This window comes from Palaemon carinicauda, chromosome 6 (genome assembly GCF_036898095.1).
Source record: "Palaemon carinicauda isolate YSFRI2023 chromosome 6, ASM3689809v2, whole genome shotgun sequence".
Lineage (NCBI taxonomy): Eukaryota > Metazoa > Arthropoda > Malacostraca > Decapoda > Palaemonidae > Palaemon > Palaemon carinicauda.
Window position 1 is genome coordinate 29,028,927 of NC_090730.1, and position 14,369 is coordinate 29,043,295.

Below are 14,369 nucleotides of genomic sequence, written 5' to 3' on the forward strand. Positions count from 1 at the left end.
ACTCTAAGCTGCTTTTGGTTTTATTTATTTCTATTTTTTTTTGGAGCTTGCAGCTTCTCCTGGTCTTTCTCCTCCACTCTAAGCTGCTTTTGGTTTTATTTATTTCTATTTTTTTTGGGAGCTTGCAGCTTCTCCTGGTCTTTTTCCTCCACTCTAAAGGTGGCCATACACGTACGCGACTGGCGCGCGGATTTCATAGCGACTGGCGCGAACCGGTCAGTCTTTAACGTGTATGGGGCCTATTGATGCCAGTCCTGTCGAGCCAGGCCTGTCGCGTCGTCCTTTCAGCATGTTGAACTGATTGGCGCGTCGCGCTGTGGGTTTTTGGAAGGACTGAGGCAAAGTTTAAACATGTACAATACCTGCAGAGTACTCAGACTCGATCGCCCTATTTTTTTCCTCGTAGGAGTCGGGTCAGTACTGCTGTCGTGAAAGGATGTCGCAGTCAGTCAAGTATTTACCTCACGATTTCATTCGTGAGTATTTGGAGCTGTACAGAGCACTTCCTTACTTGTGGAAAATACGAAGTCCGGATTATTCCAATAGAGTAAAAAGAGGAGCAGCTTATGAGCAATTACTGGAATTATGTAAAAAAATAGATACAGATGCAAGCATAGATTTTGTGAAAGCCAAAATTGCCACATTCAGGGGATCATTTCGGAAAGAGTTGAAAAATATTCGGGAATCGAAGAAATCGGGTGCAGGAGAAGAAGAGGTATATGTGCCCAAGTTGTGGTATTTTGATTTATTGCTATTTACAGCAGACCAAGAAACTCCTCGGGAATCAACCTCGAACTTGCAAGATCAACAAAATCAGGATTCTCAAGAAAAACCCGCAGACCCAAAAGTGAGTAGACATTTATTTAGTTGCAATACACACACTATATTTATTTATTAAACACACTGTATACTCTACATGCATTGTATTGGTACATAACATTATTTTATCAGTCTATCTTGCCATGGTACTTTGCCATCACCATTGAAATATGCAACATATGACAGCCTAGCATTTTTGGCTGCATCACTGGCATTTCGTTGGCCTGAAGATTTGTGAACTGGGCATCATTTGAGTCCTTTCTCCAGTCTGCATCCGATACAATGCCACTTTCAATGTTTTCAAAGTCAATCATATTTAGAGGAGTGTAGGAATTCCTGCAATTTCTCCGTAAGAAATTATGAAGTACACAGCTTGCCAAAACAACACGGTCAATTTTTTCTGGTTTCTAGGCGATGGATGTGTGGAAAACTCGAAATACATTGGATAGTACACCAAACGCATTTTCGACTACTCGTCTGGCGCGAGAGAGTCTGTAATTGTAAATTTTCTTTTCATAAGTTAATTCTCTCTGGGGGAAAGGTTTTAGCAAGTGCTCGTGAAGCGCAAAAGCTTCGTCCCATATAAACACGAAGTTCAAACCATATTTGGTTTCATTATTTTGGGGCAAATTTAAAGTACCTTCTATTAACTTTTTGTGAAAAATGGTATCTTCAATTATTCCTCCATCTGAAATAAGACCATTCTTGCCCACATCAACCATCAAAAACTCTAAATTAGCATTTCCTATTGCCATGAGAACGACGCTGAAGTAACCTTTATAATTGAAGTAATATGATCCACTGTTAGAAGGGGGTACAATAGATACATGTTTGCCATCAATTGCTCCACCACAATTGGGAAAATTCCATAAGAGATAGAAGTCATCGGCAATTTTTTTCCACTCTCCACTGGTTGTAGGAAACTGCAAAGAAAAAAAAAAAGTGGCAAATTTGAAAACACATGCAATATGTTAATCAATATCACACACACACGCACACATATCAATTGTGACTAATTATATTGTGTTTACATTTCACAATTTATTTCAGGGTGATGAAGAAATATCTTCAGATACTGCAGGGGAATCTACACCGGAACCATCTAGGCCTAGTTCCGCCTGCTTAGAAATATCTGGGACAGCTGAGAATTCAGGGGCAGCTGCGTCTTCTTTCAAGACACATGTTCATGTATCTCGTAATAAGAAAAAACGCCATCTTGAATTTCCAAAGCAAAGACTCCTTGAAAAAGCAGAGAAGTATCTTGATGCAGAAGATGATGATGAATTAGATTTTTTCGGTAAATTTGTGGCAACAAGGTTGAGGCAGCTTAATGACCAACAACGTGTTTTGGCAGAGAAGCAAATCATGGAAATATTGTATAACTGTTCACAGAATATGGTTTCCTCTCAATTTTCCCTTGCAAATAAAAATCAGATGAACACTAGGGAGACTTTACATTCTACAAATTTACCAGCTAGTGGGCAAGAGGAAGATTTTTCTTCATATATCTCATTATGATGTAAATAAATAAGTTTATAAGAATTCTTTGACATTGCAAAACATAATTACAACAGTTCATAATTATCTGAAATCTTTGACGTCGTCGTACTGATGTTATCCAGTAATGTCTAAAACATCTCATTATGATTTACATTAAAGAATTTACATGATAATTTTATAACTATAATATGAATGAATTCTCTGACGTCGTATTAATGTTACCATTCAGTTATGTTCAAAATAAAATACTACTATTCAGTAATGTTCAAAATAAAATACTACAAGTTCATTATATTTTGCTTACCTTTAAATATTCATTCCTCAAAGCATCATATATTGCTTGACATGTCTCGGATATGATGTGTCCCAACGCTTGTGCCGATATGCCTGTCGAAAACTTGAGATCTTCCAATGATCGGCCTGTTGCTAGGAACCTCAATGTGGAAATTAACCTTTCTTCGGCAGGAATAGACTTCCTCATTACCGTATCCTTCTTTGTAATTTTTGGAGACACAAGGGATAAAAGATCTCGGAAGGCATTATCAGTCATTCTCAAATAATTTCTATAATCCTCCGGATTATTTTCCTTTAATTCTTTCAATAACGTCATATGATAAAAGTTTTCTCTCTTTCTCAGCCATGGCTTCATCCATACTTTACGACTTTTCTTGCAAATGTCATGTTCGTATTCATCATGCAGGAGTGCTATGACAATTACCGCACTTATTTTCCTTTTACTTGGTGTCATGATGTCAAACACACTCACTGTATCAGGACACTACAGGACTGAAAGGAGCACGGCCACTGCATATTTCATCTGCCCTCTCAAAATGTGAGTAGAGCAAGTCATCTACGTGTATGGGCAATACCCAAGTGGACTGGAGCGCGCGCTACTCCCGGCAGGACAAACCCCATGCCAGTCGCGTACGTGTATGGCCGCCTTAAGCGGCTTTTGGTTTTATTTATTTCTATTTTTTTTGGAGCTTGCAGCTTCTCCTGGTCTTTCTCCTCCACTCTAAGCTGCTTTTGGTTTTATTTATTTCTATTTTTTTTGGAGCTTGCAGCTTCTCCTGGTCTTTCTCCTCCACTTGCTTTTGGTTTTATTTATTTCTATTTTTTTTGGAGCTTGCAGCTTCTCCTGGTCTTTCTCCTCCACTCTGAGCTGCTTTTGGTTTTATTTATTTCTATTTTTTTTTGGAGCTTGCAGCTTCTCCTGGTCTTTCTCCTCCACTCTGAGCTGCTTTTGGTTTTATTTATTTCTATTTTTTTTGGAGCTTGCAGCTTCTCCTGGTCTTTCTCCTCCACTCTGAGCTGCTTTTGGTTTTATTTATTTCTATTTTTTTTGGAGCTTGCGGCTTCTCCTGGTCTTTCTCCTCCACTCTGAGCTGCTTTTGGTTTTATTTATTTCTATTTTTTTTGGAGCTTGCTGCTTCTCCTGGTCTTTCTCCTCCACACTGAGCTGCTTTTGGTTTTATTTATTTCTATTTTTTTTGGAGCTTGCAGCTTCTCCTGGCCTTTCTCCTCCACTCTAAGCTGCTTTTGGATTTATTTATTTCTATTTTTTTTGGAGCTTGCAGCTTCTCCTGGTCTTTCTCCTCCACTCTAAGCTGCTTTTGGTTTTATTTATTTCTATTTTTTTTGGAGCTTGCACCTTCTCCTGGTCTTTCTCCTCCACTCTAAGCTGCTTTTGGTTTTATTTATTTCTATTTTTTTTGGAGCTTGCAGCTCCTCCTGGTCTTTCTCCTCCACTCTAAGCTGCTTTTGGTTTTATTTATTTCTATTTTTTTTGGAGCTTGCAGCTCCTCCTGGTCTTTCTCCTCCACTCTAAGCTGCTTTTGGTTTTATTTATTTCTATTTTTTTTGGAGCTTGCAGCTTCTCCTGGTCTTTCTCCTCCACTCTAAGCTGCTTTTGGTTTTATTTATTTCTATTTTTTTTGGAGCTTGCAGCTTCTCCTGGTCTTTCTCCTCCACTCTAAGCTGCTTTTGGTTTTATTTATTTCTATTTTTTTTTGGAGCTTGCAGCTTCTCCTGGTCCTTCTCCTCCACTCTAAGCTGCTTTTGGTTTTATTTATTTCTATTTTTTTTTTGGAGCTTGCAGCTTCTCCTGGTCTTTCTCCTCCACTCTAAGCTGCTTTTGGTTTTATTTATTTCTATTTTTTTGGAGCTTGCAGCTTCTCCTGGTCTTTTTCCTCCACTCTAAGCTGCTTTTGGTTTTATTTATTTCTATTTTTTTGGAGCTTGCAGCTTCTCCTGGTCTTTCTCCTCCACTCTAAGCTGCTTTTGGTTTTATTTATTTCTATTTTTTTTGGAGCTTGCAGCTTCTCCTGGTCTTTCTCCTCCACTCTAAGCTGCTTTTGGTTTTATTTATTTCTATTTTTTTTGGAGCTTGCAGCTTCTCCTGGTCTTTCTCCTCCACTCTAAGCTGCTTTTGGTTTTATTTATTTCTATTTTTTTGGAGCTTGCAGCTTCTCCTGGTCTTTCTCCTCCACTCTAAGCTGCTTTTGGTTTTATTTATTTCTATTTTTTTTTTGGAGCTTGCAGCTTCTCCTGGTCTTTCTCCTTCACTCTAAGCTGCTTTTGGTTTTATTTATTTCTATTTTTTTTGGAGCTTGCAGCTTCTCCTGGTCTTTCTCCTCCACTGTAAGCTGCTTTTGGTTTTATTTATTTCTATTTTTTGGAGCTTGCAGCTTCTCCTGGTCTTTCTCCTCCACTCTAAGCTGCTTTTGGTTTTATTTATTTCTATTTTTTTGGAGCTTGCAGCTTCTCCTGGTCTTTTTCCTCCACTCTAAGCTGCTTTTGGTTTTATTTACTTCCATTTTTTTAGGAGCTTGCAGCTTCTCCTGGTCTTTCTCCTCCACTCTAAGCTGCTTTTGTTTTTATTTATTTCTTTTTTTTTTTTGGAGCTTGCAGCTTCTCCTGGTCTTTTTCCTCCACTCTAAGCTGCTTTTGTTTTTATTTATTTATTTTTTTTTTTTTGGAGCTTGCAGCTTCTCCTGGTCTTTCTCCTCCACTCTAAGCTGCTTTTGGGTTCATTTATTTCAATTTTTTTTTTTGGAGCTTGCAGCTTCTCCTGGTCTTTCTCCTCCACTCTAAGCTGCTTTTGGTTTCATTTATTTTTTTTTTTTTGGAGCTTGTAGCTTCTCCTGGTCTTTCTCCTCCACTCTAAGCTGCTTTTGGTTTTATTTATTTCTATTTTTTTTGGAGCTTGCAGCTTCTCCTGGTCTTTCTCCTCCACTCTAAGCTGCTTTTGGTTTTATTTATTTCTATTTTTTTTGGAGCTTGCAGCTTCTTCTGGTCTTTCTCCTCCACTCTATGCTGCTTTTGGTTTTATTTATTTCTATTTTTTTTGGAGCTTGCAGCTTCTCCTGGTCTTTTTCCTCCACTCTAAGCTGCTTTTGGTTTTATTTACTTCTATTTTTTTTGGAGCTTGCAGCTTCTCCTGGTCTTTCTCCTCCACTCTAAGCTGCTTTTGGTTTTATTTATTTCTATTTTTTTTGGAGCTTGCAGCGTCTCCTGGTCTTTCTCCTCCACTCTAAGCTGCTTTTGGTTTTATTTATTTTTATTTTTTTTTTTTTTGGAGCTTGCAGCTTCTCCTGGTCTTTCTCCTCCGCTCTGAGCTGCTTTTGGTTTTATTTATTTCTATTTTTTTTGGAGCTTGCAGCTTCTCCTGGTCTTTCTCCTCCACTCTAAGCTGCTTTTGGATTTAATTATTTCTATTTTTTTTGGAGCTTGCAGCTTCTCCTGGTCTTTCTCCTCCACTCTAAGCTGCTTTTGGTTTTATTTATTTCTATTTTTTTTGGAGCTTGCACCTTCTCCTGGTCTTTCTCCTCCACTCTAAGCTGCTTTTGGTTTTATTTATTTCTATTTTTTTTGGAGCTTGCAGCTCCTCCTGGTCTTTCTCCTCCACTCTAAGCTGCTTTTGGTTTTGTTTATTTCTATTTTTTTGGAGCTTGCAGCTTCTCCTGGTCTTTCTCCTCCACTCTAAGCTGCTTTTGGTTTTATTTATTTTTATTTTTTTTTGGAGCTTGCAGCTTCTCCTGGTCTTTCTCCTCCACTCTGAGCTGCTTTTGGTTTTATTTATTTCTATTTTTTTGGAGCTTGCAGCTTCTCCTGGTCTTTCTCCTCCACTCTAAGCTGCTTTTGGTTTTATTTATTTCTATTTTTTTTGGAGCTTGCAGCTTCTCCTGGTCTTTCTCCTCCACTCTAAGCTGCTTTTGGTTTTATTTATTTCTATTTTTTTGGAGCTTGCAGCTTCTCCTGGTCTTTCTCCTCCACTCTAAGCTGCTTTTGGTTTTATTTATTTCTATTTTTTTTTGAGCTTGCAGCTTCTCCTGGTCTTTTTCCTCCACTCTAAGCTGCTTTTGGTTTTATTTATATTTATTTTTTTGGAGCTTGCAGCTTCCTCTGGTCTTTCTCCTCCACTCTAAGCTGCTTTTGGTTTTATTTATTTCTATTTTTTTGGAGCTTGCAGCTTCTCCTGGTCTTTCTCCTCCACTCTAAGCTGCTTTTGGTTTTATTTATTTCTATTTTTTTTGGAGCTTGCAGCTTCTCCTGGTCTTTCTTCACTCTAAGCTGCTTTTGGTTTTATTTATTTCTATTTTTTTTTGGAGCTTGCAGCTTCTCCTGGTCTTTCTCCTCCACTCTAAGCTGCTTTTGGTTTTATTTATTTCTATTTTTTTTTGGAGCTTGCAGCTTCTCCTGGTCTTTCTCCTCCACTGTAAGCTGCCTTTGGTTTTATTTATTTCTATTTTTATGGAGCTTGCAGCTTCTCCTGGTCTTTTTCCTCCACTCTAAGCTGCTTTTGGTTTTATTTATTTCTATTTTTTTGGAGCTTGCAGCTTCTCCTGGTCTTTCTCCTCCACTCTAAGCTGCTTTTGGTTTTATTTATTTCCATTTTGTTTTGGAGCTTGCAGCTTCTCCTGGTCTTTCTCCTCCACTCTAAGCTGCTTTTGGTTTTATTTATTTCTATTTTTTTTGGAGCTTGCAGCTTCTCCTGGTCTTTTTCCTCCACTCTAAGGTGCTTTTGTTTTTATTTATTTCTTTTCTTTTTTTTTTTGGAGCTTGCAGCTTCTTCTGGTCTTTCTCCTCCACTCTAAGCTGCTTTTGGTTTCATTTTTTTTTTTTGGAGCTTGCAGCTTCTCCTGTTCTTTTTCCTCCACTCTAAGCTGCTTTTGTTTTTATTTATTTCTTTTTTTTTATTGGAGCTTGCAGCTTCTCCTGGTCTTTCTCCTCCACTCTAAGCTGCTTTTGGGTTCATTTATTTCTATTTTTTTTTTTGAGCTTGCAGCTTCTCCTGGTCTTTCTCCTCCACTCTAAGCTGCTTTTGGTTTCATTTATTTTTTTTTTTGGAGCTTGTAGCTTCTCCTGGTCTTTCTCCTCCACTCTAAGCTGCTTTTGGTTTTATTTATTTCTATTTTATTTGGAGCTTGCAGCTTCTCCTGGTCTTTCTCCTCCACTCTAAGCTGCTTTTGGTTTTATTTATTTCTATTTTTTTTTGGAGCTTGCAGCTTCTTCTGGTCTTTCTCCTCCACTCTATGCTGCTTTTGGTTTTATTTATTTCTATTTTTTTTGGAGCTTGCAGCTTCTCCTGGTCTTTTTCCTCCACTCTAAGCTGCTTTTGGTTTTATTTATTTCTATTTTTTTTGCAGCTTGCAGCTTCTTCTGGTCTTTCTCCTCCACTCTATGCTGCTTTTGGTTTTATTTATTTCTATTTTTTTTTGGAGCTTGCAGCTTCTCCTGGTCTTTCTCCTCCACTCTAAGCTGCTTTTGGTTTTATTTATTTCTATTTTTTTTGGAGCTTGCAGCGTCTCCTGGTCTTTCTCCTCCAATCTAAGCTGCTTTTGGTTTTATTTATTTTTATTTTTTTTTGGAGCTTGCAGCTTCTCCTGGTCTTTCTCCTCCACTCTGAGCTGCTTTTGGTTTTATTTATTTCTATTTTTTTTGGAGCTTGCAGCTTCTCCTGGTCTTTCTCCTCCACTCTAAGCTGCTTTTGGATTTATTTATTTCTATTTTTTTTGGAGCTTGCAGCTTCTCCTGGTCTTTCTCCTCCACTCTAAGCTGCTTTTGGTTTTATTTATTTCTATTTTTTTTTGGAGCTTGCACCTTCTCCTGGTCTTTCTCCTCCACTCTAAGCTGCTTTTGGTTTTATTTATATCTATTTTTTTTGGAGCTTGCAGCTCCTCCTGGTCTTTCTCCTCCACTCTAAGCTGCTTTTGGTTTTATTTATTTCTATTTTTTTTGGAGCTTGCAGCTTCTCCTGGTCTTTCTCCTCCACTCTAAGCTGCTTTTGGTTTTATTTATTTTTATTTTTTTTGGAGCTTGTAGCTTCTCCTGGTCTTTTTCCTCCACTCTAAGCTGCTTTTGGTTTTATTTATTTCTATTTTTTTGGAGCTTGCAGCTTCTGGTCTTTCTCGTCCACTCTAAGCTGCTTTTGGTTTTATTTATTTCTATTTTTTTTGGAGCTTGCAGCTTCTCCTGGTCTTTCTCCTCCACTCTAAGCTGCTTTTGGTTTTATTTATTTCTATTTTTTTGGAGCTTGCAGCTTCTCCTGGTCTTTCTCCTCCACTCTAAGCTGCTTTTGGTTCTATTTATTTCTATTTTTTTTTGAGCTTGCAGCTTCTCCTGGTCTTTTTTCTCCACTCTAAGCTGCTTTTGGTTTTATTTATATTTATTTTTTCGGAGCTTGCAGCTTCTCCTGGTCTTTTTCCTCCACTCTAAGCTGCTTTTGGTTTTATTTATTTCTATTTTTTTTGGAGCTTGCAGCTTCTCCTGGTCTTTCTCCCCCACTCTAAGCTGCTTTTGGTTTTATTTATTTCTATTTTTTTTTGGAGCTTGCAGCTTCTCCTGGTCTTTCTTCTCCACTCTAAGCTGCTTTTGGTTTTATTTATTTCTATTTTTTTTTGGAGCTTGCAGCTTCTCCTGGTCTTTCTCCTCCACTCTAAGCTGCTTTTGGTTTTATTTATTTCTATTTTTTTTGGAGCTTGCAGCTTCTCCTGGTCTTTCTCCTCCACTCTAAGCTGCTTTTGGTTTTATTTATTTCTATTTTTATGGAGCTTGCAGCTTCTCCTGGTCTTTTTCCTCCACTCTAAGCTGCTTTTGGTTTTATTTATTTCTATTTTTTTGGAGCTTGCAGCTTCTCCTGGTCTTTCTCCTCCACTCTAAGCTGCTTTTGGTTTTATTTATTTCCATTTTGTTTTGGAGCTTGCAGCTTCTCCTGGTCTTTCTCCTCCACTCTAAGCTGCTTTTGGTTTTATTTATTTCTATTTTTTTTGGAGCTTGCAGCTTCTCCTGGTCTTTTTCCTCCACTCTAAGCTGCTTTTGTTTTTATTTATTTCTTTTCTTTTTTTTTTTGGAGCTTGCAGCTTCTCCTGGTCTTTCTCCTCCACTCTAAGCTGGTTTTGGGTTCATTTATTTCTATTTTTTTTTTTGGAGCTTGCAGCTTCTCCTGGTCTTTCTCCTCCACTCTAAGCTGGTTTTGGGTTCATTTATTTCTATTTTTTTTTTGGAGCTTGCAGCTTCTCCTGGTCTTTCTCGTCCACTCTAAGCTGCTTTTGGTTTTATTTATTTAAATTTTTTTTTGGAGCTTGCAGCTTCTCCTGGTGTTTCTCCTCCACTCTAAGCTGCTTTTGGTTTTATTTACTTCCATTTTTTTGGAGCTTGCAGCTTCTCCTGGTCTTTCTCCTCCACTCTAAGCTGCTTTTGGTTTTATTTATTTCTATTTTTTTTGGAGCTTGCAGCTTCTCCTGGTCTTTTTCCTCCACTCTAAGGTGCTTTTGTTTTTATTTATTTCTTTTTTTTTATTGGAGCTTGCAGCTTCTCCTGGTCTTTCTCCTCCACTCTAAGCTGCTTTTGGGTTCATTTATTTCTATTTTTTTTGGGAGCTTGCAGCTTCTCCTGGTCTTTCTCCTCCACTCTAAGCTGCTTTTGGTTTTATTTATTTCTATTTTTTTGGAGCTTGCAGCTTCTCCTGGTCTTTCTCCTCCACTCTAAGCTGCTTTTGGTTTTATTTATTTCTATTTTTTTTGGAGCTTGCAGCTTCTCCTGGTCTTTCTCCTCCACTCTAAGCTGCTTTTGGTTTTATTTATTTCTATTTTTTTTTGGAGCTTGCAGCTTATTCTGGTCTTTCTCCTCCACTCTAAGCTGCTTTTGGTTTTATTTATTTCTATTTTTTTTGGAGCTTGCAGCGTCTCCTGGTCTTTCTCCTCCACTCTAAGCTGCTTTTGGTTTTATTTATTTCTATTTTGTTTGCAGCTTGCAGCTTCTTCTGGTCTTTCTCCTCCACTCTATGCTGCTTTCGGTTTTATTTATTTCTATTTTTTTTGAGCTTGCAGCTTCTCCTGGTCTTTCTCCTCCACTCTAAGCTGCTTTTGGTTTTATTTATTTCTATTTTTTTTGGAGCTTGCAGCTCCTCCTGGTCTTTCTCCTCCACTCTAAGCTGCTTTTGGTTTTATTTATTTCTATTTTTTTGGAGCTTGCACCTTCTCCTGGTCTTTCTCCTCCACTCTAAGCTACTTTTGGTTTTATTTATTTCTATTTTTTTTGGAGCTTGCACCTTCTCCTGGTCTTTCTCCTCCACTCTAAGCTGCTTTTGGTTTTATTTATTTCTATTTTTTTTTGGAGCTTGCAGCTCCTCCTGGTCTTTCTCCTCCACTCTAAGCTGCTTTTGGTTTTATTTATTTCTATTTTTTTTGGAGCTTGCAGCTCCTCCTGGTCTTTCTCCTCCACTCTAAGCTGCTTTTGGTTTTATTTATTTCTATTTTTTTTGGAGCTTGCAGCTTCTCCTGGTCTTTCTCCTCCACTCTAAGCTGCTTTTGGTTTTATTTATTTCTATTTTTTTTGGAGCTTGCAGCTTCTCCTGGTCTTTCTCCTCCACTGTAAGCTGCTTTTGGTTTTATTTATTTCTATTTTTATTGAGCTTGCAGCTTCTCCTGGTCTTTCTCCTCCACTCTAAGCTGCTTTTGGTTTTATTCATTTCTATGTTTTTGGAGCTTGCAGCTTCTCCTGGTCTTTCTCCTCCACTCTAAGCTGCTTTTGGTTTTATTTATTTCCATTTTGTTTTGGAGCTTGCAGCTTCTCCTGGTCTTTCTCCTCCACTCTAAGCTGCTTTTGGTTTTATTTATTTCTATTTTTTTTGGAGCTTGCAGCTTCTCCTGGTCTTTTTCCTCCACTCTAAGCTGCTTTTGTTTTTATTTATTTTTTTTTTTTTTTGAAGCTTGCAGCTTCTCCTGGTCTTTCTCCTCCACTCTAAGCTGCTTTTGGGTTCATTTATTTCTATTTTTTTTTTTGGAGCTTGCAGCTTCTCCTGGTCTTTCTCCTCCACTCTAAGCTGCTTTTGGTTTTATTTCTATTTTTTCTTTGGAGCTTGCAGCTTCTCCTGGTCTTTCTCCTCCACTCTAAGCTGCTTCTGGTTTTATTTATTTCCATTTTTTTTGGAGCTTGCAGCTTCTTCTGGTCTTTCTCCTCCACTCTAAGCTGCTTTTGGTTTTATTTATTTCTATTTTTTCTGGAGCTTGCAGCTTCTCCTGGTCTTTTTCCTCCACTCTAAGCTGCTTTTGGTTTTATTTATTTATTTATTTTTTTTTGCAGCTTGCAGCTTCTTCTGGTCTTTCTCCTCCACTCTATGCTGCTTTTGGTTTTATTTATATCTATTTTTTTTGGAGCTTGCAGCTTCTCCTGGTCTTTTTCTTCCACTCTAAGCTGCTTTTGGTTTTATTTATTTTTATTTTTTTTGGAGCTTGCAGCTTCTTCTGGTCTTTCTCCTTCACTCTAAGCTGCTTTTGGTTTTATTTATTTCTATTTTTTTTGGAGCTTGCAGCTTCTCCTGGTTTTTTTCTCCACTCTAAGCTTCTCTTGGTTTTATTTTTTTATTTTTTTTTTGGAGCTTGCAGCTTCTCCTGGTCTTTTTCCTCCACTCTAAGCTGCTTTTGGTTTTATTTATTTCTATTTTTTTTGGAGCTTGCAGCTTCTCCTGGTCTTTTTCTCCACTCTAAGCTGCTTTTGGTTTTATTTATATCTATTTTTTTTGGAGCTTGCAGCTTCTCCTGGTCTTTTTCTTCCACTCTAAGCTGCTTTTGGTTTTATTTATTTTTATTTTTTTTGGAGCTTGCAGCTTCTTCTGGTCTTTCTCCTTCACTCTAAGCTGCTTTTGGTTTTATTTATTTCTATTTTTTTTGGAGCTTGCAGCTTCTCCTGGTCTTTTTCCTCCACTCTAAGCTGCTTTTGGTTTTATTTATTTCTATTTTTTTTGGAGCTTGCAGCTTCTCCTGGTCTTTTTCTCCACTCTAAGCTGCTTTTGGTTTTATTTATATCTATTTTTGTTGGAGCTTGCAGCTTCTCCTGGTCTTTTTCTTCCACTCTAAGCTGCTTTTGGTTTTATTTATTTTTATTTTTTTTGGAGCTTGCAGCTTCTTCTGGTCTTTCTCCTTCACTCTAAGCTGCTTTTGGTTTTATTTATTTCTATTTTTTTTTGGAGCTTGCAGCTTCTCCTGGTCTTTCTCCTCCACTCTAAGCTGCTTTTGGTTTTATTTATTTTTATTTTTTTTGGAGCTTGCAGCTTCTCCTGGTCTTTTTCTTCCACTCTAAGCTGCTTTTGGTTTTATTTATTTTTATTTTTTTTGGAGCTTGCAGCTTCTCCTGGTCTTTCTCCTCCACTCTAAGCTGCTTTTGGTTTTATTTATTTCTATTTTTTTGGAGCTTGCAGCTTCTCCTGGTTTTTTTTCTCCACTCTAAGCTTCTCTTGGTTTTATTTTTTTATTTTTTTTTTGGAGCTTGCAGCTTCTCCTGGTCTTTCTCCTCCACTCTAAGCTGCTTTTGGTTTTATTTATTTCTATTTTTTTTGGAGCTTGCAGCTTCTCCTGGTCTTTTTCCTCCACTCTAAGCTTCTTTTGGTTTTATTTATTTCTATTTTTTTTGGAGCTTGCAGCTTCTCCTGGTCTTTCTCCTCCACTCTAAGCTGCTTTTGGTTTTATTTATTTCTATTTTTTTTGGAGCTTGCAGCTTCTCCTGGTCTTTTTCCTCCACTCTAAGCTGCTCTCGGTTTTATTTTTTTATTTTTTTTTTATATATTTATTCATTTTTTATTTTTGCAGCTTGCAACTTCTCCTGCTCCTTCTCCTCCACTCTAAGCTGCTTTTGCAGTTTTATTCTTTTTTTTTTTCGCAGTTTTATTTTTTTTATTTATTTATTTTTTTTTTTTGCAGCTTGTAGCTTCTCTTGCTCCTTCTCCTCCACTCTAAGCTGCTTGTGCAGTTTTATTTTTTTTTTCATTTTTTTTTTTTGCAGTTTTATTTATTCATTTATTTATTTTTTATTTTTGCAGCTTACAGCTTCTCCTGCTCCTTCTCCTCCACTCTAAGCTGCTTGTGCAGTTTTATTTTTTTTTTTCATTTTTTTTGCAGTTTTATTTATTCATTTATTTTTTTTTTTTTTTGCAGCTTGCAGCTTCTCCTGCTCCTTCTCCTCTACTCTAAGCTGCTTGTGAAGTTTTATTCTTTTTTTTTTCGCAGTTTTATTTTTTTTTTATTTAGTTATTTTTTTTTGCTGCTTGCAGCTTCTCCTGCTCCTTCTCCTTTACTCTAAGCTGATTGTGCAGTTTTATTTTTTTTTTCGCAGTTTTATTTTTTTTTATTTATTTATTTTTTTTTGTAGCTTGCAGCGTCTCCTGCTCCTTCTCCTATACTCTAAGCTGCTTGTGCAGTTTTATTCTTTTTTTTTCGCAGTTTTATTTTTTTTATTTATTTATTTTTTTTTTGCAGCTTGCAGCTTCTCCTGCTCCTTCTCCTTTACTCTAAGCTGCTTGTGAAGTTTTATTCTTTTTTTTTGCAGTTTTATTTTTTTTTTATTTTTTTTTTTTTTTGCAGCTTGCAGCTTCTCCTGCTCCTTCTCCTCCACTCTAAGCTGCTTGTGCAGTTTTATTTATTTATTTTTTTTTTTTTGCAGCTTGCAGCTTCTCCTGCTCCTCCTCCACTCTAAGCTGATTGTGCAGTTTTATTTTTATTTTTTTTTTTTTTTGTAGTTTTATTTTATTTATTTTTTTTCTGCAGCTTGCAGCT

General features: G+C 37.1%; 1 protein-coding gene and 1 long non-coding RNA gene across 2 annotated transcripts in view; one reads left to right on the forward strand and one right to left on the reverse strand.

Moving 5' to 3' along the window:
• The first annotated feature begins 434 nt into the window (after positions 1–434).
• Positions 435–2,593, forward strand: LOC137642062 (uncharacterized). Its single transcript, XM_068374622.1, has 2 exons — positions 435–847; positions 1,870–2,593. The coding sequence occupies exons 1-2, from the start codon at positions 437–439 to the stop codon at positions 2,335–2,337; spliced, it is 879 nt and encodes a 292-aa protein (XP_068230723.1). The 5' UTR covers positions 435–436; the 3' UTR covers positions 2,338–2,593.
• The window catches only part of LOC137642063 (uncharacterized), a 55,609-nt gene continuing 42,066 nt past the window's right edge, over positions 827–14,369 (reverse strand). Inside the window, exon 3 of the long non-coding RNA XR_011044633.1 lies at positions 827–1,742. This is a non-coding gene — a long non-coding RNA (uncharacterized lncRNA). The remainder of the gene's footprint in view (positions 1,743–14,369) is intronic.

Excerpts from the sequence above, each read along its gene's own strand:
- LOC137642062 (XM_068374622.1), top strand. The coding sequence starts at position 437 with ATGTCGCAGTCAGTCAAGTATTTACCTCACGATTTCATTCGTGAGTAT. Across the intron at positions 848-1,869 it reads AAAAACCCGCAGACCCAAAA|GGTGATGAAGAAATATCTTC; the intron begins GTGAGTAGACAT and ends AATTTATTTCAG.